At 45.1% G+C, this 24,614-nt stretch overlaps 1 protein-coding gene across 2 annotated transcripts in view; it reads right to left on the reverse strand.

Moving 5' to 3' along the window:
• The window catches only part of prkcab (protein kinase C, alpha, b), a 75,526-nt gene that overhangs the window by 18,821 nt on the left and 32,091 nt on the right, over positions 1–24,614 (reverse strand). For both annotated transcript variants that reach the window (XM_037476035.2, XM_037476034.2), the window contains exons 4-5: positions 5,242–5,353; positions 3,028–3,156 (exon numbers count right to left, since the gene is read on the reverse strand). In XM_037476035.2, the coding sequence (XP_037331932.1) occupies positions 3,028–3,156; positions 5,242–5,353 (241 nt within the window). The remainder of the gene's footprint in view (positions 1–3,027; positions 3,157–5,241; positions 5,354–24,614) is intronic.

Consider the following 24,614-nt stretch of genomic DNA (forward strand, 5'->3'; position numbering starts at 1 on the left):
AACAGAATTTCTGCTTAATAAAAGAAGAAAAAATATGCCACAGCTGAAAATGACATATCATTTGGGTCCCGGGGAGTGTGCGTGCCGGGGCCGCCGCAGTGGGCCGACGGAGTAATCTCCCAAAAAAGGCTTTGAAATTCAAATGTGTTGTTGCATAACAATGCCATGTTCAACCAATGAATGCCTGATAATCTGTGGGGGGGAGGGGGGGGGGAGGGGGAGATGCACGGCCCACCGGGAGCTGGATGGATCCCTGCAGTGCACAGTCAGGGATCTGAACATAGATGTCACACGCACACATGCGCACCCACACACACAACAACACACACACACACACAGTTATGGGGAAAATGATATTACGGTTTCTATTTGCGGTTGTGGCCGCTTCGAAGGAAATGCAACTCGCTTAAGAAGGACATTTTCACTACCGAGAGAGACATGAGTGGGGGCTTTGTGGTACTGTGCGGATTTCCACTCACACTCCCTTCATTCAACATTCATTGAGCACATTTCTGGGTGAATAATTGAAAGGTGTGTAGGATAACAACTCTATATTAACACATCCGTTGTTTGAGGCAAATGTTGACCATCTGAAGGGTTTAGGCATAAAAAGGTCTGTTGATGCTGTTGTAGTTCTTGACAGAATTCGAATTATTCAAAACGTAAACATTCTGTGCTTAAAATTATATTTATAGTATCAAATATGAAATAGTTTTAAAACGCAACGTAATCACAATTTGTGCTTAAGACAACGCAGACAGCGGCCGGACTCCAACCAGATACAGAGACATGTGCAGTAAATGTCATCCTTATGTTTGACCTCTTGAACTGAAAGGCCAATATGATATAGAAAAAATAATCTTTTATGTGTACAGGGCTGATGCTGTAATCAGTTTTCTGTCCGTTTAGGAGAAAAAAAGTTCTTGTTCATGTGTGCTGCGAACCTGATGCTGAACATGTCAGCATGGGAAACCTCACCCTGAGTCCACCGCTGTGTGCTCCCTTTGTCCCAATCCTCAAATGCACTGCAAGTGTGTGTCTGTATGTATGTGTGTGTTTGTCCTTTCCTAAAGCTCCAGAAAAAAACTCTGCTCATGCCCGCAGATTGTTGATTGTTAACGCCACATTTGCAAAAAACAAAAGAAGGAGGAAGAGGAGTAAGGAGAAGGATAATGAGGTAATAAGAAAAAAAGAGAGAAAGGAACAAGCAAAGTGGAGGAAGAAGATGAGAGAACGAGAGTGTAGTGCAAGATAAGAACATTAGAGCCAGAGGGTGGAGGACCGGTTCCCTGAAAAAGAGAGGACAGATGTTGGATGGACAGAGCGCAGTACGTATGGAGGGGAAATAGATGTGAAAAAAACCGGGGGGAAGACACGCTCCTGGTCCAAGGAACGGTAAAATGAAGATACCAGGAAATGTCAATACAGGAAGAGGGGCGGATAGGAGAGATAGAGGAGGAAAGATGGCAGAGAGAGAGAGAGAGAGAGAGAGAGAGAGAGAGAGAGAGAGAGAGAGAGAGAGAGAGAGAGAGAGAGAGCGGGATGTGTGTCTGCTCTCTTGGTTGGAAAGATTTAATCAAGTTCACATCGGTGCGGTGAACCACAAAGCGCAGCCACTTGTCTGTGGGAGCCGGAGAACCAGCTGAGGCTTCACCGTTCAGACCGCTCGAAGAAGTGGAGAAAAGAAACAGTCGTGCACTTCCTCTGCTGTCTAAGACAAAGAGTAGAACAGCGCACGGGGGGGGGCCCCGTGCGCTGTTCTGCTCTTTGTCTTCTTTTGTCTGTCAATCACAGCTTTGTCTCACATCATCCGTCCTTATGGCAGACGGATTTTCTACCTTTTAAATTTGAATGTGTGCACTTACGGGCAGAATGAGTGTGATCAAACCAGTTCTTAACGTCTTAACAACCGTCTCCCCCGTGAACGCGTGCCCGTTCCGTTTCGGCCTGATCTGAATGGAGTGAGGTAACCATGTCAACGAGCCCACCGCTGTCACACTCTGCCTCGTTTGGTTGCTCTCGCCGACGGGTGGTCCTCACATCGCATCAGGGACATTAACGCGGGACATGTGACTGACAGCGGATCAAGACACTCCTCACGAGTCACCGCACTGCATGTTTATAACATTATTATAACTTATATAACATTATATAAAAACCGCCGGACTGCTGTGAGCCGACAATGAGATTCATTTCCTTCCCTAGTTATTTCCATCCGGGTGACCATCAACACACAAACACATTTTTATGAAAGCAATCGCCGCGTCCATCACATCTGCCATTCTAACCCTGCTGTAACCGCAGGTTATTACTGTTTGATCCCCACTGAATTAAAAACACTTTATTGGCCTCAGCACTCGGAATATTCCCCGTCCACTACCCTCTCGCCCGCTTTGTGTATTTGTGTGTTTGTGAGTTTGTGTGTGCGACGGAGTAGGGAACCAGCGGGCATTGCTCTCCCAGCCAAAGGGAGAGTTGTCCACTGCAGGTGCTGCTGTTGAATGACAGGATCATTTGGAGGTGTTGAAAATACACACACACACACACACACACACACACACACACACGTGCACACACACACACACACACACGTGCACACACACAGGGCTCGCAGGTTATGAGGGCAGCCATGACTTCCTTTTTTTTATGTTGATGCAGTTGAATTGCGGTTCAATTTTAGCATTCATTTGTTGTGGTATTGAGTTGAAATGAAACGTTATGAAAACACTCTTGAAGGCGTAATTCCTCATGTGGTGTTGGAGATTAGTGTTAGTTGATTTGGACATGAATGCCCTGATTAGCTAAAAAAAAGTGATAGTGAAAAGCTCATCTGGCATCCTTCAAGTCCCCCAGTCTAACCTGCTATTTGGAGCCCGGAGTTATACATATTTCTGAGTCACACACACACACACACACACACGCGCGCACGCACGCATAAGGGAACTTCATGCTCACGTCACTCTTAGACCGATCCGGCTAAAGTACAGCACAACCCTAAAGAGGGTGCAGATAAAGGGCGAGACCGACCTGTGACGTGTAGCCGGTCCAAGCTGACCTCAATCTTGAGGAAGATGCGACCCCGACGCTCCGTGTGGTCCGTCCCGCACAGGCTCGGCACGTTGACCACACACTGGTTGTGCACGTTCATGTCGCAGGCTGGAACAGAGACAGAATGTAAAGGTGCGTTAAGTTCATGTGTCTATTGTGTACATAAAAGGGAGGATAGGTGAGTGTGAGATTGCACAGTATGCTGAATTATAACAGAAAGCTCAGCATGTGTCGGAAAAATGGGCAAAAGTAGTCGGGGCTTTGTGAAAGTTGGATGAACACTTCACAAAAACCTCATTGACAGCAGACAGAGAGGGAGCACAGGGAAAGATTTTACAAGGAGGTTTGCCTTGAATTATACAAAATGCATAATGACTAAAATATCCCTAGAATTAATGAAAACATGTTGTTGGAATATTTAACCAAATTTGCTCATATAGTCGTGGTTTGGCTCTCAGTGAACCTCTACCTAATGACCAATCTGACAATCTGTGCTTTCATCTGTATAAATCTAGACTGTCATTATAGAAACACACTCTAATGTCACCTTAGGCCTTGGACTAAAGAGGTGTTCACAAAGAAATTAAGTTTATTCCAAAATTGTACTGTTTTAATGAAATAAAAAAATAAAATCAAGCTACTTTGAACAAACGGTAGAGCACCTGACAAGTGATCATGTGACCAATCAATCCGGAAATAGGCAGATGGAAGGATTTCCTTTTGTTTAAATATTTTATACATCCACAAGCAATTACTGGAGGAGAGAAAGTTTTGCTGAAGTTGGAAGTGAGACTTGAGCGAAACGTCTAGCCAGAGGGATTCAGTGCCACAGTGACACGAGCAGACGATGGCGATCGCAACAAAATCAATCTCAGCTTTATTCTTGTCGTCCGCGGCCCGGAGGAACACTGACACTCAACAAATGTGGGTTTTTGCAGCTGTAAAAACAAAAATTCCACATATTGCTTCAGCTGATTTGTTATTCATCGTGAGTCAGTCACTTTGAAAACAGGTGTGTGCTCACCTCTGTTTCTGCACTGCAGCATTTGAAGACCTACTCTCCTACACTGGGATACATCTGAGGTTTACGACGCACGAGTAAAAAAAAAAAGAGCACCACTAATTGTTCTCCTTTTGGACCCACAAACAGATACACAAAAGGACCCAGGCCAGATGTGGACAAAGATTTTCATTTGGAGATGTTTCAGTGAAAAAAATGTGTCCTTTTGAAAGGATTGAAAGCAGAGCTTAAAAGAGCCACTGCTTTTCCTCGAAGGAGCCATCAATAAGTAATCACCACATTAACTTCGAAATGATATAATTGCTGTGAGCTGATGAGATCATTACCACTTCGTGGACTAGCTACACTAACAAACACACACACACACACACACACACAAACTTTTACAAAGCAGAACAGATGAGGTACCAGAGGAAAGCGAGCAACCATTAGTGCTCCTCTTCTCACCGTCCTTCTTTACTCTCCTCCCCCCCCCCCCTTCCCTTCCCTGTCCTTTTTTGTCCCATTCCATCCAACTGCCCATTTTTCCTCTCCCCCTTTCCTCTCTCACCACCAGCCAGGCCTGTCAGGCTGACATGTCGGGAGGAGACAAGGAGAGACGAGAGAGGGGACGCGGCTCCTAATTGCGATGGCCTCCCTGCACGAATTTCCCTCGGTTGTGCTCCCTTTTTACCATCTGCAACGAGGCCGCCGCCAGAGACCCACAGATGGATGGGCCGAGCAAGAGGAGGGGAGAGGGAGGGTGATGGATGGAGATAGCGTGGCGTCAGGACGGGACCGAGGAGGTAAAGTGAGGGATACAGAAGTTGGAGGGAATAAATGCAAAAGGAAATAATAATAAAAAAACACAATGTAGCAAAGACAACAGAGAAAAGTAAAGTTTCGGGAAATGAAAGAGAAGAAGTAAGGGGGGGGGGGGGTTGTAGTTTAGGGTGGGGGTCAAAGAAAGAGGACTCGTGGGCGAAAAAGAATGGGAGCGCAGAGAGGTCTCTGCAGGGCGGGGCAGTGAATTCTGCCTGGGCTGCAGATGTGGCTGAGAGTGGTTTGTTACCGGTCTATTCCCATCTGCTCTCATTAGGGCCGACCAGCGCAGCGTCCTCGACACAGGTGCACACACACACACACACACACACACACACACACACATGCACGTAGGCAGGGCGTGTACTCACTGTCACATTTCATCCCCTGGTGGATGAGCCCGTACAGCAGCGAACCGCAGTGGTCACAGAAGGTGGGGCTGCCGTATGTGTGGATCTTGAACTTGTGCTTGCTTCTGGGGTCCTGGGCAAACAATTAAGAAAGGAAAACCGTATATATATTTTTATTTTTTAGAGGGGAACCATCAGAGCCCGAAAGGACTACTCCCATTGGTTGACCCATCCGAGTATTGGAAAACGCAAGTGACATCTCCTTTCTCGTGGAACTCCCCAAGCTTCCGGCCCCACGCCTACTTCACTCAGAGCAGCTGTCAATCATTACGTCTCATCGCTTTGGTAATGGCAGCAGTTTTTTTTCAAAACCAATTCCCGTTCAAAAAAAGAACACCTGACCATGCGACCTCAAATGACAATGTATTTTATTGGTACTTGACCGTTTTTGATGGCCCAGTGTCCCTTCCTTTTGTACAGAACACAGTACAGTACAGTATAAGGTCATATCGAGATTTATCACCTTTAATGCAGCCAGCCACCAGGGGGCGATCAATAAGAGGCTGAGGGAATCTCTGTACTTTTTCAGGTTTTTGGTCATAAGCCAAAGAATCGGACTCTAGATTGAGACTGAATTTTTGTCGTGATTTGGTGTAGTCGTATCTGTATCAAGCTTCATTCGCCCCACTGGTAAACTCAATTTTTTCTTGAACACACCTGGCACACTAACAACAAAAAGACAAACTACACATTCTCCTTGAGGCCACAAGGCTCCCAAATAAACACTCAGTAGCTTAGAAGGATCCTTCTGTAATATATTTAAAAAAGACGGATCTGGAAATAGCAACATGTGTAAAGAAAAAAACATCTCATCAGTCTACTGCTTAATGTCTCCATCAGAAATTAATGGAATAGATTATTGCAAATTATCCAAACGATTGCTTGTGGATTGTTTGGCCTCATTACACGACATCATTTCTCTTTAATTACGGTTGTTGAGTCTTAGCTGAATGATGCCTCAAATCCACGATGTCATCAGTGTACGAGACTTTCCCTTTTGAGTGTTAAGCGTCACAAATAGTGATCGTACAGCGCCGAGGGCAGTGTAACTCAGTATCTTGGGCTAAACATCTGGCCCTGAGGCTGATTAAATGCGAAATCGGGGATTAATGCTCTGATAGGATTCCAAGAAATATAAACCAGATGGGATTATAAAAAAGTGTCATGTGCTCTTCAACAGATCTGACTCTGCTTTCATTTGATGGAAATCGATTCCTATCATCTCTTAATGTTGGGATAACGAAGGTCAGCTAATATCTACAATCGACGAAACACAAACAAACCGTGATGGAAGCCTGACAGATGAGGCTGGTAGCAACACCGCTCTCCTCCGTCACAATGAAATGTGAGCCACTTTTTGGCAAGCAAACAACCTGAAGAGGAAGACGGAGAGAGAGACGTAGAGGGGAGGTGTGCGAGAGAGGAGGGGAGTGGTCGGGTGGTTCGCGATGTGATTGCCTGTCAATCGAGTCGGTGGTCTGAGGGGCCCTGACAAGACAAATTAACATAGCAGTCCGCTCGCCCATTTTTGCTCCTTTCCTATGGCCTTTCCTGGAGGATTTTCCTGAAAAAAAAAGAAGAAAAAAAAACGGAACAGATGGCTCCGTCGTCTCTCCCTCTCCTGGGTTTCCCTCCCAGAGCGTTTCAGCCTCCTGACGGCATTCTTTTCAACTTTTCATGCGTGGGAAGTTTAAAATTCATTTTGAAAGAGACTTGCTGAGTAAACAAAAAGGACGAGGGACTCTGGGGATGTCCCTGATCAGCTATCTTTCTCCCCCCCCCCCCCCCCCCCTACCCCCTCCACGTCTCTGGACAGTGAACTTTGGATGTGTATTGTGCCCAGCTTCTCTCCTCCCTTTATATGTTTTCTTCATTTTCACTCCGTGTCATTGTGTCTTTGTCCGTGCTCCCCTCCTCTCGGGATCCATGGGTGAAATGGAAATAGCAGGATTTCCACCCACAGTCATCTTGAGACTTTGACTCAGTGTAGCCAATCGCAGGAAGGGGCCGGGTGTGAAGTCACAATTTGCTCAGCACCTTGGGCGTCTGCATGGCTTTGTGTGTGTGTGTGTGTGTGTGTGCATGCATTTATTCCACCCTTTAGGCCATCTCAGAGCCTTGTGTTGGTTGAAAAAAAATGACCTAAAATGATCTCTTGAGCTCTCAAAGCCCAAAGATATTATTATATACTAAGACAACAAAAAAAGATAACTTCCTGAATAACAATACAGTTTCCTGTTTTGTTTGCAAGGCTCTCTCAAGAACACATATATAAGTGCTCCTCTATAGTGCTACGGTATTTAAATTCAATGGACATTTGTCCACTTTGTTTTGATTGCGTATCAAACCGAAAAACATTATGCATAACATTTAAATGTGCAAACAGTTGAAGAGGCAGCACTCTTGGCAGATTTCCCCGTGGCCCACGCTGCTACGTTGAAATCAAGCAAATACACAGTTTGATTTCCTCCAGCAGAGAAGAAATCTGATCGTTGCTTTGATTCTTCCATGTGTGCGTGGTCTCATTATGTAGAGTGGCCCTTTGACAGTGAAATATTGAACGGTCCCTCACACAGAGGCCTTGGTTCAGGGGCCCTTTGGAACCTTTGGGCCCGATAACACCGCTCAGTTCTCACTTCAAGGGTCCAGAACGCCACACGTTGTTGAGTCTACGAGAAGGAGGAAGTGAGGGTGAGCCGACCTGAGGTCTCGCTGATTATAGTCGGGCATTGACGGAGATTTTTGGGGTTAATGGACTCAACGAGCTGCAGATCTGCCTTCACGTCCGCTTCATACTAATTGTGTTGATGGCTACAAAGACGGCGCGGGTTTGTGCACACGATGCTCCACACGCAAAGACATTTTGGGGTCTGTGTTCTTCTTCCTTGTCTGATTTGATGTGGTAGTTGAGCATCGCTAAGCATCAACAGTAACTTGCGCCTTTGGCATAATAGCATAGCATGGAGTTTTTCTGTACACCTGGAAGGTTACGTGTACACACAGTGTACTTATTCGTTATCTGTATCGGCTGATACCCAAAGCACATATTTTGCTCTCGTATTAGGACTGGAAAAAGGCAGATGAATTCATCCCTAATGTAATTCTTTACACAAACTGGATAATGACAAATGGTCCCCAGTCGTGGTGCCTGTGAGGAAAACAATCTTTTTTAAAACATCAACAAACCCTGAGAACCCTAAAACCCTAAAATACTGCATCATAATGTATGTCTGTATTGAGGGGCTAGTGGGTGGGGGGAGTGAGCAACTACTGTTGCTATGGTGATAATGGCCTAGGAAATTTAAATGATGGATTGAAAGTCAGCGGAGAAAAAGCAATCAATGGAGAGGTGGAAGAACTCCAGTAGAGAGTCAGTGCCTCCGTTACTTAATGCAATAAAGTGTGCGCACGTTCTTAACAAAATAAATACTAACTACAACTAGGAGATGAAAACAAATGGAGAAATGAACACTGTATCACATAATGGAGAAACGCTGCCTTTCCTTAGGGCTGAAGCTCAGCTGCCTGACTGGAAGAGAAGACCGAGCGTGGACGTTAACCGCCAAGAGGACCCTCAGTGATTCTCCCCCTGCACCAGTGTGACTGTGTGCGACTCCACAGCAACTCGTGTTGTGGTCCAAGCACACGCTGCCTACAGCCACGCCTGGACGGGCAACAGTGGGACCGAGCGTGGTGAAGGTCGAACACTGCCTAACAGTGCCCGAGAGTGTGTGTGTGTGTGTGTGTGTGTGTGTTTCGGTACGAGCCAGAGAAAAGCAGTGTGAGATTTCAGTTGTGTTTGTAAGCAGATGAAAATGAAGGTGTGAAAATAGAGATCAAGGCACCCTCAAGGATTGATGGCCAGAACCGAAGAGTAAGAAACAGAAGGAAAGATGAGAAAGAACATGGTGGATGGATGTCAGACGAGACAAGGCTCGTCATTGTGTGTGCGTGTGTGTGTGTGTTTGTGTGTGTGTAGGTGTGCAGGTGGGTGGCATCAAACCCGTCAGTCAGTCCTGTTGCGCCTCAATGAAAAAGGCTTGCGTCCACGATGTGGAGTCCGATACACCGAGTTGGGAGGCACAGCTTCGCCTGTGTGATGCTCTTATGATGGAAAGGAAACTTAAATAAACGCCAGTAGAGATAAAAAAAAAAAACTGATATCTACCGTTTTTTAAATTTAGTGGAAACCAGCAACTTTGCGAATCAGTCACACACAATGGCCTACAATTATTAACCTTAGACGGATTAAAAGAACCGGATACCGGATTCAAAGATGGCGCCCACCTACTCATGCATTAACATTTCTCACGGAGCAAACGAGCCCGGATTGTTTTTCTTCCATGTTGTGTAGCCCACTGCGTATTAGTGGGATAATATCACCCACCAACGGTTTTACAGATATGTAACCTGTAAGGATTCAAGTGTTAATAATATAAGATATTTGCACTAGATGTGAAGTTCTCCTCTGAAACCCGCAGCTTCAAGGAAAGAAAACGCCTCCTAATGAACACTTTGTATCTTCTATTCCATTTCTTTTTTTTCAAAATGTCCTTTCATAAGACCTCGGAGCCCTTTCGGAAGCTATTTGTAAGGTGTGATATAAAAGATTCTGAAATGCTCCTTATTTTTACAAAGAAAATATTTGAAGTCAACAGTGCAAAGGCCACTTCAGTCCACAGCAGGAGGACGGTCGTTAACACAAATGCTTTTATGAAAGTGATATTTTTTCCCTTAACTTAAATGAATGTGTATTATTCTTGTGTAAAATGGCTGTTTTTTCTCCAACATTAGTATCTGATAAATACTTTTATACTTCATACTTTTGAAGCTAAAAGCATTAATTTTATGCTTTTGGCCTTTTTCCAGCAAAAACAAATCATCGCCAGTATGGCAATTAAAATAATAAAAATGTTTTTCACCCTTAAAGAGACACACCGCTCACATGCCGTCCCTGACAGCCGTCCTCGTCCCAGTGTGGAAAGATTCACGAGATCGATCTTGTCGCTTGTTGGAACTAATCCGTCTTCTGCCGCTGATAAACAATAAAGGAGCTGTGACTCAGTGCAATAGAAAAGAAGACAGAGGGCAGTGGGCGGATGATCTGACATGAGATTCATCAATAGCAGAAAACAGACACATACACAATGAATGTGGGGGCAAGACTAGCAGAAAAACACTTGTCAGAAGACAAAGAAAGGATCAAATTCAGCACGTTGACTCGCTAGATATCATCTCCTCTCGTATTTCACACCCCAGAGCAGATTAAATGACAACCAGGATGGTTGTGTTGCATTTAGGTTCGTCTGTGTCTTCACAACTCTGGCTGTAAAGGCAGAAACTGGCCCCTTTATTGACTATCCATCATTGATTTAATTAGTGGAATGACATCATCTTTCTCTCTACCTGCAGCAGCCTGTCAGGATTTTATGAGCCACCGTGTTCAGACGTTCTCAATGAGGCCTCATTACGAACGCGACTGATCTACGGCCTGTAAATCAGGCTGCCAACACAGATGTTAACATGCGTGTCCGTATGTGTGTCTGCCGTTCGTTGTGTGTGTTCTCTGGTTGTACGCCGCATAGTCTTACTTAGAGAATTAAACATGAAGAGGCATTAGGATATCAAACCCGGCACTCACATGCATGCATATATGCACACACACACACACACACACACACACACACACACACACACACACAGACAGGATATGTATGAGCTCATTAGTGGGAAATGGTGGAGAGAGCAATGTCAGCGATCTCAGAGTGAGCCCACTGGATTAAGGGATACAGTGATTTTTGATGATGAGATGTGGAGTTGATTATGGAGATGTGTACCGGTTAGCTGAGACGAGGCTTCATCAGACCGTATCCAACGGTTACAATCAAGCTTTACTATCCCAGAGAAGATCCCTTAATTAATAAAAACATGTTCTGTACTTAGAATCCTACTTAAGTAGTACTTACTTACTGCAAAATCCACTCCTTTATTGTACCTCAGGAGTTATTATGGTAGAGACTGCATTTACGAAATAGCAAGGTCAAAAAAAAAGAAAGAATATGTCAATTATATGTAAATCAATTATAATTTAAGCCAACTGCAGGTGCAAAAGGTCGATGGATTGCTTTGTCACGTTTTTGACCCAAACAAGACGCAGCAGTGTGACGCCGTGCGTATTGTTGCGGACACAAAGGCTCGCAGCGAGGAGCCGTTTGCACCAGCGTTTTTCTAGAAAACAGCAACACAGGAGACCCAACAATCCGTTTGTTTCCAGCACCACTGCAATAGTGTTTTTCGGGATAAATGTAGCTCCTTTCCACCTCTGACACACCCACAAACACACGCAGGTGACCCGCACTCTGGTTAATAGCAGAGGAGCGATCCTGTGTTCAGATGCATTCACACAGAACACCACACGGCCTTTCATCAAAGCCCAACTTTCATCATCAAACACAGCGTTTAATTAGACTGACCGGGACACGAGGCCCCCGCTTTCATTATGTGCGTTGCGCGTCAATGTGTGTGTGTGTGTGTGTGGGGGCTCTTGGACACGTGCTGCAGCTAAAGCCTTTGTTGCCGCGTTCACACACAAGAGGCCAAGCGGGGGCTTTCAAGCCGCCAAAGTACCCTCACTTCCCGCGCGCTCCGCCACCCGACCGGAGGCGTGTGCGGCTGCGGGTTTTCAAAGCTCCATTAGGAGACAACGGTGGCAAAACAGCTTCATCTCTGCTCCGCGATAAGTGAGCTCAATGGCTGCCAGAGAGGCCGGGCTGTACGGAGGATAGTTGACTCCGTCGAGAGGTGGTGGAGGATCCCACTTAGTGGGATGCGGATCCAGGCTCGCCGCTGTGCTCAGGCTCAGAAATGGAGCAAAAAGCATGACTGCATTTAAACGCATATTAAGTGGTCCTCTGGTATCAGAGCTGGAGGTTAAAAAACTACGCTTTGGGAGAACTGAGCGGGGGGGACATACTGTTATCCTATTTGATTGTGAAATAGGGAAGGGCTCTGATTTTTGTGCTTGCTTATCAATGAAACATTGTGTAAATCAAATTATACTGATGTGCAACTTTATTTTAATCTGATTTCCCGACCTCAGCTGACCCCTCCCTTTGCTCACGACCGACAAGAATCATATTGCATTTGGTCGCCAGAGGAGTTCGTCCCTCGAATCCATCTGGAGCGGCAGAATGAGTGTGAAGGGATGGGGAAAGCTGAAGAGCAGCCTCACATGGTGCCTTCGAGCCAGGCCCTTACCCCCTTAACCCCGACCTGCTGGAGCTGCTCGGCGACCGTATGAATAGACTCTGGTCGTTCCGGGGGGGGGGGGGGAACAGAATGTTGCTCTCAGTGAAGTTTTCATAAATGGATGTGTGTAAAACCATTTGAGACGCTCGTGTGTCTCAGCGATGGTTCACTCATCACAGACTACCAACACGTTCATTTAACAACTCAACAATTTGCCAAATTTGGGTGGTGAGTTGATGTACCAGAAACACCACAATGTGCAGCGAGATGAACAAAAAGAAGACAACCTTAAGCGAAGCAGGTAGAGCTTAAAATAACGAGCTATGAAGCCGGCATGCAGGGACTAATTGCATAATAGCCGTAAACCATTGTCACTTGCTGACACCTCGGGATAACTTCACCAGTGAATAATTACACATGTTGTTTTATTGAACTTACAAAATAGCATTTTCACATGGGGGCAGTTTTAAAAGGTTGCATGCAGAGTATTACCACACTGTGATAGAAGTTTTAGAAACGGGGAAAACAACAGAACTTTGCAGGTCATCCATCACACGCATTTTAGTACCCACAATGCTTTGCAGCAGTCCTCATTTTGCCTCCAGTTCTCTCGGTGTGTTTTTTGAGAAAACCGGACGACTGGCTGTTAACATACCTACGCGTTAATCACTGCGACAACACCAAGGAAACCAAGGAGGACAGGCCCCAGGTGGCCATCTATCTCGCTCACACACACACACACACACACACACACACACACACACACACACACACACACACACACACACACACACACACACACACACTGAAACTATATTTAGCAAATGCACAATCGAAACTCTGAAAACAAGTAGACTTGCAAGATAATAGCTGTAACCCATAGTACTATTTATCTTCCACAAAGTGAACAGGAAACTATAACAACAAGGCCAAATATGTCATGCTCTTCCCCTTAAAGTCATGTGACCTGTTGCAACTTGACCAGAGCTCAGATCAACATTATACACTCTGTCCGGACTCTTGAAAAAAAGCAGCGAACCCCTACAGCACTGAAAGCGCCACTAAGCTCCTGATACTATAAACATCCTTGAAATTAGGACAGGATTTAATGATAATCACCTCGGCGATGAATCCTCCATCTTCAATATTGATGAGCACAGCTTTACACGGCAAGTGTAACGTCAACAAGAAAACAAACCCAGGATCTTACTACAGGATGCAGATGCAGCCCCACGGAGTGCATACAGTGAGAGAGATGAATGAAGCATACAGTATATCATATATTATTACGATAAAATGCCCTTGTCTTGCTTTTGGACAGAAAAGTGAAGCCCTTTTACTTTGAATTAGTTTTCTGACGTTCGGGCCATCTCCACGGAGCATTTTGTCCTGTCTTTTTAATCTACATTACCGTATGATGTGTTGAACCATGCTGTATTATGCTTATTACAACCGTTTAAAATGAATGATGGAAGAGATAGCGCGTATTCCTTTTGTGGTGATCCAGTTGATAGTAATCAAGTTAAAGGTCACTTAAAGCAATAACGTAGTAAATGAAAAACCTTTTTACACTGAAACGCGATGAGAAAAGTACTGTACTCCATGGCTGACTTTGTAGTCATTAATGTTATTAATTACAATATTATATTAGTGGGATTTTTAAAGATTTATTCCCCTTGACTGCAAAGGGAATAAAATAAAGAGCACAACACTGAGCGTGTGGGTGCTGCCAATTAAGTCAGTGTGTTTTTTACAGAACAGAACAACAACAACGACAACGCCGCAAAGTAAGATACTGGTGGCCGTGCTGAGTGGAACATGAACCAGAACCAACGTTGAATGCGGTCCAGAGACAGATGTCCTGAACACGTTAACACTTCAGAACCAACGCTGGTGGGCTCGATCAACGTTAGCAGGCCACACAGGGCCACCATGTGCCCCAGCTAGTCGCTCACCCCGTCTCCTAGCAACGCCCGCTCAAATGCTCCCTGCTGCCATTGGAAACCCCAGAGGCTTGTATTAATGTTTCATATTTTCATACACATAATGTGAGAATAATTCACATTTCAGTTCAAGGTGTGTGTGCCACCACAGAAGAAGTAAACAGATGCGTCCTAAACTCTGTGACATTCAGGCCGTGTCTTTGTGTCTGTGCCACAAAAGCGTGCGCGCGTGCGTGTGTGTGTGTGTGTGTGTTACGTCAGATTCCCTGTAGCTGGCAGAGACACCAGGTTGGCCCCCGATGCTTCTGTCCAGCGTCCAAACAGCAGACTATTACGGCTGCACCACTGCGTGTGTGTTTTTGTGTGCGTATGTGTGTGTGGACGCAAACGTGTGTCCCCATTATTCACCACTCTGCAATTACACAAGCAACGCAGCTGCTCTCGGTCTCTGCTTAAGTGCTGAACACGCAGCTTTCCTCCAGGACGCCGCGGCCCAGTTTGCACATCCGACCCGCTCCGTCCAACTGAAGGCCCCTGGTCCTTGTTGAGGGACGGCTCTCAGATCATCAAAAGAGGTATGCGGCATTAGCAGGAGGCCAAAAGATCAACAGCTGGCCTGTCAGTGGGCTGCTAATCCACTAGGTGTTAGGGATGTGGGAACATCCCCGTATGGCTTATCCATACCGTACGTACCACATTCCCATGATTGGACAGAAGGACATATCACTGATGATATAAGATGTGTGGGTTTTAGAAAATATGGACCTCTGAGTTGCAGCTGTGCAAATCAAATTCAAAGCTTTTACTCCACTTTTAATCCTCCTGCATCAAGTGTCTGTTGCAGATCTGATATCACAAATTATCTACTGAAAGAACCAATAGTTATTAGATAGAAGTGGTGATTAGTGTGCCATCGTTGGGGGAGAAACTCTGTATTCTTCAGTATTCTTTGTATGCTTTGTTGAATTTCTTGTCAGTTTGATGTAGGGACGTCCAGAGGACGATTGAAGGAAACCAAATTTCTCAGGGCTTTAGCTTCAAACCACCATAATTACTACAATGATTATCAACCATTTGCTTATAATAATGTACTAAATATTTGCGATCCTTTCGCTTTGTTGAACCCTTACAGAACGCATTCACACTACATTTTGTTCTACAAAACAAAATGAATAGATGAAATGAGATGTGTGCTATTAGGGTAGGATTAGGGTTTTACCAAATTCAATACTTGCTTTTATTTGTGCTGTGGCACAAATATGTGATATCCTGAAAAATTATAAAATAAACATTATGTCATGTAATGACATTAATAGCGCGCAGTATAATTGATTTTCCCCTATAATGCAGCCCTGACCTTTAATTTCCAACAGCTGAATATATATATATATATATATATATATATATATATATATATATATATGATATCGGAAGAACATCCAGTACAATTACAGATATAAATGTTCCCATTAACAATGGACTCACTGTCTCATTCGATTGTACAGCCTTCCAATGAGATACATGACGTGTGTGACATTTAGATGATAGAAAATAATGAGGACATAAAAACATAGTAGAAATACTGATCCAAACACACCGCACACAATCAACCCACTCGTGAGACAACCAATTACACGGCCCCTCGTGTGAACGCATGAATATTTCACACTGGTTTAACGTGCTGTGGCTCAACCAACCGGTCGTTTGTTCAGGCCCCCGTGCGCTGACTCCGTTGCTTTCAAGACATTTAGAGAATATTAGAGGTCTGCGGGTTCCTGGGCTGATCTATTCTGGTCGGGCCGGGTGTCTCAGACAGAGCTGACTAATGATCCGACGGGCCCAGGCCACGGCGGGAGGGATCAGTGACAGCTTAATGAGACCACGGGGCTTCTGTGCTTACAGCGACAGAGGGAGAGGGAGGAGGAGAGGAGGGCAGCGTGGTTCAGAACGACGGAGGGGAAAAGGGGGGCGACCAAAGGAGAAGTAAAGAGAGAAGCCACGCAAGGGGAGAGGTTGTATGAGAATGTAAAAGGGGAAGGAGCAGTTGCAATGACTGTGCCGTGTGCTACTAATTCCCTCCGACCCCTGGGATTCACTGTGTGTGTGTATGCGTGTGTGCGTGTGTGTGTGTGTGTCTCCTTGTGGAGCACGGCACACTGCTACGTGGGTTTTAATTAAGAAGAGAGAAGCACCACCGGTACACTAAGGCCTGTATCTGCATGTTGTCACTAGGAGACAGTCCCATGGAAGGTGGGTACCAACCGAACAAGAGGTAATGTGGCAGAAGAGGAGAATTAACAGTTATTGGATCATTCTGTGACAATTATTTAGCTGCTGACCATTGTCAAACTGAAGGCGATTGGATCCCAATCACAAGGGCTCGGGTGCATGCTAAGACGGTGCACATAAGAAACATTGTTTTTCGCCTGGAGATAAAAAATAAAAAAAAGCCTACCTTAATCAAGTCTTATTCTTTTGACAGATCAAGTCTCTGCAATCACATTTCTGAACTACAAATACATCAATGCCAACCAGCAGCTGTCTAAGAGTCAGTGTGAGTTGTTTTTTTTTCTCTCTGGGAAACTACCGGAGCAGGATCCACAGACCCGAATTTCTGTGAAGGGCCAAAAGGAACACGCTAGTCAAGAAAAGGTCATGTAGATGTGGACGTGTCAGATATTTCTTTCCCTATGAAGTCATTGATTCTGCACAGAGACAACAGACTAGAAGGCACATTGTGGCTGAGTGGTCTTGAGTCAAACAATCCCTCCCAAACCCCAAAGTTTCCCCTGGCTAAATACCGAAGGCACATGCACACACACACATGTACACACACACACACTATACATAAACACACCCAGAGGACTCACCCATAGGCCCAGTGAGATTTATTTTCTTAAATGAAGCATTACGTAAGTGCATGATGAGCTAGGCAGGGACGACAGGAGGGTCGGACAGAGGTGCCTGACATCCCCAGTGGAGCAGCACAAGCTGGCTTTGTTAGAGGCAGACAGAGACCTCAGCAGGCCACCTCACCCCTTGGCGCCTCATGGGAAGAAAAAGGGGTATTTCCTTTTCCTTTGTAGATTTAGCTGAAAAACTCTGCTTCTCCATTTGTCCTCACATGAAGAATTGCCGTGGTCAATGCCTGTGCTTACGCTTGCCAAGCGAGGATTTCTTGTGGCTGTAAGATTCATCCTCTTTAATCCTTTAATAATAAGAGTAAAAGGCAGTAGCACCGTGAAGCGGTTCCAGCACACGCTGGCCAACCACTGGAGGAGGAGGTTAAGATGCATGCAACTTCAACACCGCAGACCACTGATCGCATCCCCTTTCTTACCCTCACTCAATACAGCCTATTTGATATGATCCAGTTACCTGTACGTTTGAACTGCTCATCAGCAGGTTTGCTTTAGTGTTTTATGACAAACATTCAGTTAACCTGAAAGGTTTAATCTATTTCATCTAAAATGAGTTATTTTTGGTTCACTGGCTGATGTGACTTGTGAACAGTGAACCGAAGAAGCTGCACATATGAGTAAAAAAGACGGAGAAAGAAATATTTTTGCAGTTTTGGTTGAAAATCACCCATTGCTACAAGGCATTTCGAGGCCTCACGTCTGTTTGGTAGTGGAAATAAGAGTGGGCACGCAGGGAAGAGCTGTTCAAGGTAATGATGCATCAATGAGCAAAAAGAAGGACAAGTCAACAGGTGACTCACTTTCACAGGATCAAAAGCTGCAACGTGACATCTGTCGGCCCTTTAAAAAAATGTATCATCATTCACAAGGGGAAAGGAGCGTGTGTTTATGTCAAACTAAAATAGAGCAAGTCCCCGGTCAGTCTTGCACATGTGATGGCTGAACAACATACGAAAGCATATTATCTGAGAAGTATTTTGAATGAGGGCAAAGTGAAGGGCAAAAAGAGGAGGGAGGAAGAAAAGATTACATCTTATTATACATACTTGATCCATTCATACTTGATGCAGCACACAGTCTGTTCTCATTATTAGTTAATAAAGCCAAATCCACATTTAATCTTTTCATTCATTAGTGAGTCAGGCAACAAAATGAACCTTAATATCAATTTAAGATTTGTTAAATGCCAAAAGGCAAGAGATGGAGTGGATTTTAAATGAGAATTGAATACATGAGAATTCTGAATAAGTCATACATAATCTCCATGCACTCAAACGCATTGTAATGCGACGACCAAAGCCAATTTAAGCTTAATGAAATTACACTCAGCAGAGAGCCGTTGGCGAATGAGGTCTGTGGGCTCTGTGGAGCTCTGTGGAGCGCTTCCTTCACTCAGAGTCTTTCACCTGCTAAGAGTGCAACTTTTAGGACTATTCATCTTCTACAACACCTAAGCGGGGAGCCGGATCTCGCACGGCCATTAGTCTGTGTGCACTCAATGAGCCTTCATTCATTCATTCAGCGATCACATCCGGCAAAGTGCTCGCGCATCCGGAATGACTAAAGACAAAATAAAACACGCCTCGGACAACGAGGGATTCTGTTGGATGAAGGGACTCATTCTCCTGGAGAAAGGAGCCCGGACGGGTTCGGCGCCTGGAGGTAATCGGTGATTAATTAATAATGGAAACGCTCCAGTTGGTACCAACCAACTTTCCTAAAGGGGGTGCTCCAAAACAATGGGGGGAAGGGAGGGGGTTCAAAGAAGTTCAATTTAAAAGAGATCAAAGCAGGTTAGTGTGAGGAGGGCAGCGGGTCGCAGTGAAACGGTAAACGCGATGAGGACGCTGAACTCTTCCGATCCGACGTTCTGAGCAGCTCCTCTCTACAGCTCCTCTACTCCCGACAAAAACGCTGCCTCAGACTGACGTTTCTGGGCCAGCTATCTGTTTTCGGGAGCGAAGGCACCTCGCTGAGAGGTGTACCTGAAAAAACACAAACACATCACACAAGATTCTGGCCCAACTTCAAAAGACCCATCATTCTCTTGCAACTTAATATATTCCACTGAGGTTGCACCATCCGTTTTTGCAAATGTCCACTTTTGGGGTCACGGTGAAAGCAGGCGATGCGAACCAGCCTTTTGGTCACATGGCCCAATTATGCTTGATCTATTTTCAGTCACGATCCTAACTCTTTGAATGAAATCTCTCGAGATACGATAAGACACAAATTGACACAAGCTACGAAAACAATAAATAGAGGTCCAGCAATGTAGAATGCCAACACCATCCAACTTCTACAAGTAGACAAGAAGATGATCCTGCTCCTCACTTGATGTATTACCTCAGTAAAGATTATAAGCATGAGTTTATTTGCTCTGTTGTGCAGCACAATAGTAAACCTTTCTTCGATACGGAATGATGTTCATCTGGTAAATGAGGATGAGACCATGACGCAGCGATTGACGGTCACTTGCAGGCCAATTGGTCTCTTGGTGGAGATCACCTTGCAGGCTAATCTAATTACGCAGCATCTCCGCTGTGCCCTGATCACCGCTCCTCCTCCTCTTCCTCATTTACAGCCAGGCATTGACCTTTTGACACCTACAGCCCTCCTCTCCTCCTCTCTCTTCCTCCCAGTCTCTTCTTCCGTCCTCCCTGCAGGCAGAAAGCTCCCAGACCTCCTTCCTTGCTCTTTGCTCTACTTCTCCGGGCCTCCAAGTTCATGCGAGCAGACAAGACCCCCTCCGTGTGTCAGTTCGTACTTCGCACCGTCTCCTTAAATGTTACCTCTCCTCGGACCACGCTTTGGTCTCGATTCTGTCCCCATTACCCTTCTCCTTTTGCTTTTTGTGCTTCTTTTAAAGACCAGGACCTCAGGTGTGGCATCTCTCGTTTCCACCCAGAGAAGAAGATTTGCAAAATTTCCTCCTAATTCAGTAGAACTCCTAATGGGAGTACGGCGCCCACCCCCCCCCCCCCCCCCCGCATCTCAACACGCCTCTGGCATAAGGCCTCAACTTTTTGACATCTTCACACTTGTTCTCGTTGTCTTCGCCCTCCCTTACATTTTTCGATTTTTTTTCCGCAAGCCTTTTTTTCTTTTTCTTCGGGAAATGTCAGCCCACTTCGACTTCCCCTTATTAAATGGAGAAAATGTATTCTCATCCACATAGAACCGCCTGCCATCCATTCACATTTCACGAGGAAGCCAGACATAATTGTGTGTATTGACAAACGAGACAAATGCTTGTATCTGTGTCGAATCTGTATCCGCGTTAATCCTTGAGAAGATCGCGCCTTAATTACCTCCCACAGTAAACAACTTGGTCACACTAGCATAGAGCGACTGCGAGGCCAATGAGAGGTCCAACTGTGCCGAGAAAGTGTTCCTCCATTAGCTCGTTTACTCAAATAAGCCCGCGGCTTTAATTAACGCACCGTCCACTGATATTACAGTGCGTTCTGCACAGTGAAACAGTGCAACTGGATGAACCCTTTCTTAAATGCTTCACACTCGTTTCTCACTGTCCCCGTCCTCCTCTGAGGGGCTTATTTAGGACGAATGTTTCCCCGTGGAGAATTGTAATGAGCCACACTGCTCACGGTCTATCGTCACGCATGTTGAGGAGCAGTGTAACGAGTGTAAAGGAGATAAGAGCAAACGCGTGATGCTGTTACATAATCTCACAAATAAACATGTGCTCTCCAAGAAAGGGAGAGGAGGAGTCGGTTGGTGTTGTTTCATGCAGATTAAGACATCTTTTTTGTTTTTGTAGTAACATATATTACAATATATATAACATCACAATAAGGAAACTGTGTTTTCAAAAGTCACTGGTTGTGATTTTGAGGATTTATGCCTCATCTGGGTTGCTTTGGTGGACACTTTTCAATATTTGCTGACATTTTATGAACTCAACTATTACTCCATTCATAAGAAAAATGAAGCGACAAATGCATCTATCATGAAAATTACCATTGGTTACAGCCCTTACAGCTTTTTCTATTACAACCCTACTGCAGCCGAGCAAAAGGCAAAGTGATGCTTTATCAGCCCCGCTGGCTCAGACCTTTGAAATCCTGCGCCACCCGCAGCTGTGATGTAACACCTTGCCCCACGGAGCGTTTGTTTGGCACGACGGCCATTTTCAGACACAAGGAGAGCCGCGTGACAGAAATTTTAAAAAAAAAGAGCAAAGAGACCCGAGGCGACGCCAAGCATGAGTGCGAGTGAAAAGCGGGGACAGCCGTGCAAACAAGTTGCTACAGCATTTAGGCAACGCGCAAAGTGTCTCATTTGCACACCCTCTCTCAATAAAAGAGAGGAGTGTCTGACGCCGGGGCGCCTTCGAGAACAGGTGTGAACGCGGCGGGGATGAGAATACCGAGGAGGCCCGTTTCCTGCAGGGAGGTGCGTGTGACGCTCGTCCTGGTGGGATCAGGCCCAGTTCTCTCCAGTTCAATGTGTCGCTCGGCGTCTCCCTCGGCTCCTACTTGCAGATTCCCCATCGTTGTCTCTCGCCTTGAGGAGAGCACGCTGGGAACCGCAGAGTCCCCAACAAGCCCCAAAATTAATTTACACGCTGGATTATGTAACCGGGCGTGGGACCAATAACTGCAATTTGCAGCGCGGTACGTGTGATTAAATTAGCAGTTTATGTAATTGCTTACAATTTTCCAGCTGTTCAGACATCTGATACTTTTTCAGGCTTATTACTTTCTGATGATTAAATTAAGTTTTTTCAGACACTTCATATCTACGCATGAGGTGGGTATTTTCTTACAAAAACGTAAAGTAAAACCAATATTATTTAGGAAATACATAATAAATATCTTTTGGACACATGTACATAGCGACAAGAACGTGACGTGATGCTAAATTCCATACAAATGATAACTCATTATTCATTTCATCATGAACAGAGAAAAAGGCACCAGTCCGACAGCAGTAAAACCAACAGTAGCAGAATAAAATCAAAGTGCGTGCATGTCATCTCTCTTACTGAGAGCACTGTGTGTGAAATGACCAGAGGCTGCTAGTCAGGGACATCTGCTCAGCCTCAAGTAACGCTGCTCACTGTGCTCAGGCAGATTGTGGTTTTGCGACCGAAGAGCAGCCGTATGTTCACAGCCCGTCCTCGGCGTGGTTACATCATCACAACGTCTGGAATGCGAAGGCCGACCTGTTCCTCTGGGGTCGACGACTCGCGGTCGCCTCTTCATCTGCCCTCTCCCACTCGCACATTGTCCCGAGTTACCCCCCCTCCCCCCCCCCCGCCCCACCCCCTGTCCGATCTCGCTCTGCCCTCTGCGAGGCCCGACTCTAATCTGTAATCTGCTCTCCGCGCAATGACACGCGGAAAGATGATGACCGCGGTTAAGCTGCGTTTTTTTTTCGGGCGGGTCAGAGGCGAGCTGCCCGGAGCGTGACGGCGTGACACCGGCGGGCTAATGGTGCAGCGACGCAGCCTGGATTGGTGGCTACCTGACGGCCTGAAGGCATCTGTGAGCAGGATGGTGGAAGGTTTGTAAGTCGAGCTAAAATAAACGTAAGGAGGACGAATGAGAGAAATTAGAGGGCCAACGTCCCCCAAACTGCACCGATGCTGAATAAGTGCATCAGGACAGAGATCTTTGACCTTTGAGAAGCATTCAGCTGTCTCAGCTGCCAACAGCAGCATTAAGAGGAAGGAAAGAATCGTGTTCCCCCCCCCCCTCGATGTGGTGGGGTGATGGAGGAATTATGCTCAACTCGTTTCATCTGAGTCGCTTGATCTTGAGATGAAAGACGACACGTCCCAAAATAAAACCAGCCAGCCATTTTTAATTTTTTTTCTGACCTAACAAGTGGACAATACCAACGGAAAAAAATAACACAAATGTTCTAAAGAGAGATTTTTAAGTTCAAATCGTGCAGGTCGCCAATGTCGGGCTCTCATTTCTAAACAAAGCTTTTTCTGCTGACTGATGAGAACAAAGGTTAAATTTTGAGTGAGTGTTTTCCAGCAATACAGTAGGAAGACACATGGAGGATCTTTGTAAGTACACGTATGGTTAGAGTAGGAGCAAGATATCATTGTGCAATATATTCTTTAATTGTGGGAATATATTCAGACAACGCAGCTGCTCAATAATCTGCTCGCTGTTTCGTCAAAGTTTTACCAATTTTAATGTATCAACTTTTTAAACAATCCGCTTTAAGTACGTACGACTCACTTTCTTCCCCCTTCTCCTTTTTCTCTCCGAAAGTCCTCATCTTCTCAGGAGCTCGTGGCTAACGATGCCTCTCGCTCTACTTGTCACACCAATTAAGTCGACAGTGTAGGTTTCAGCAGGGTGAGTGTCAACAGGCCTGATAACTCCGGTAATGAGGGTGAAGGGCGGCTGTGCAGTTAATCGAGATACTTACTTTGCCCAGTTTGGTTGTTATATAAATGATATCAGGACAGCATTAATGGGCAAGGGAACCACAAAGGTTGAGTATCTAGGCGTGTTGCTGCTTCTCTGCACAGTGGATGTTTGGGTAGAAAGTAAAGCTCCATCGCTTTCAGACGCTAGATAACAGTGACTCACCAGTTTATTATTTATGCCTTTTATTATTATTTTCCTCCATTTACATTCCAGTTCAAACTATCATACTATGAATATACTTCACAGAAAAGGAATCTGCAACTATTTCAACATCGATTTTTTCAGACAAAAATAAGGTCTTCGAGCGTTTGTCAAAAGCAAAAGCACCAATTGTAAGACATCACATTGAGCTTTTATAAACTATAAAGAAAAATGTTTCAGATGTTGCTTTTGGATTCTTTTTTTCGTTTTTTTTTTTCCTTGACAGAGGATCTGGCAGGTTCATGTAACATTGAAGCGAGTTTGAAATCGTGCGCATAGTTAAGTCAGACTTGGGTCACAGTTTTATTTTTGCAAGAGCAGAGACTTTTAACATAGCCAAATGGGAAAAAATATATCTCACAATCATCTCGATGGAAAATAGTAAGTAAGGCAACATCCACGTGATAAATCACACATATGGACCAGGGTGTAAAAAAAAAGGGCCATCTAAAATACATGAAACGCTCGCAGCCGCTATGCAGCAGTGTTATTAATGAACAGGGCAAAAGACAGATGGTTGGAAAGAGGATCTTCCAAAGAGAGTAGAACTGTGAGGCTTCATTTCCCTGATCCCACCGAACAAATCCGTCACTGCAGCAATATCA

Source organism: Pungitius pungitius, chromosome 12 (genome assembly GCF_949316345.1).
Source record: "Pungitius pungitius chromosome 12, fPunPun2.1, whole genome shotgun sequence".
Classification (NCBI taxonomy): domain Eukaryota; kingdom Metazoa; phylum Chordata; class Actinopteri; order Perciformes; family Gasterosteidae; genus Pungitius; species Pungitius pungitius.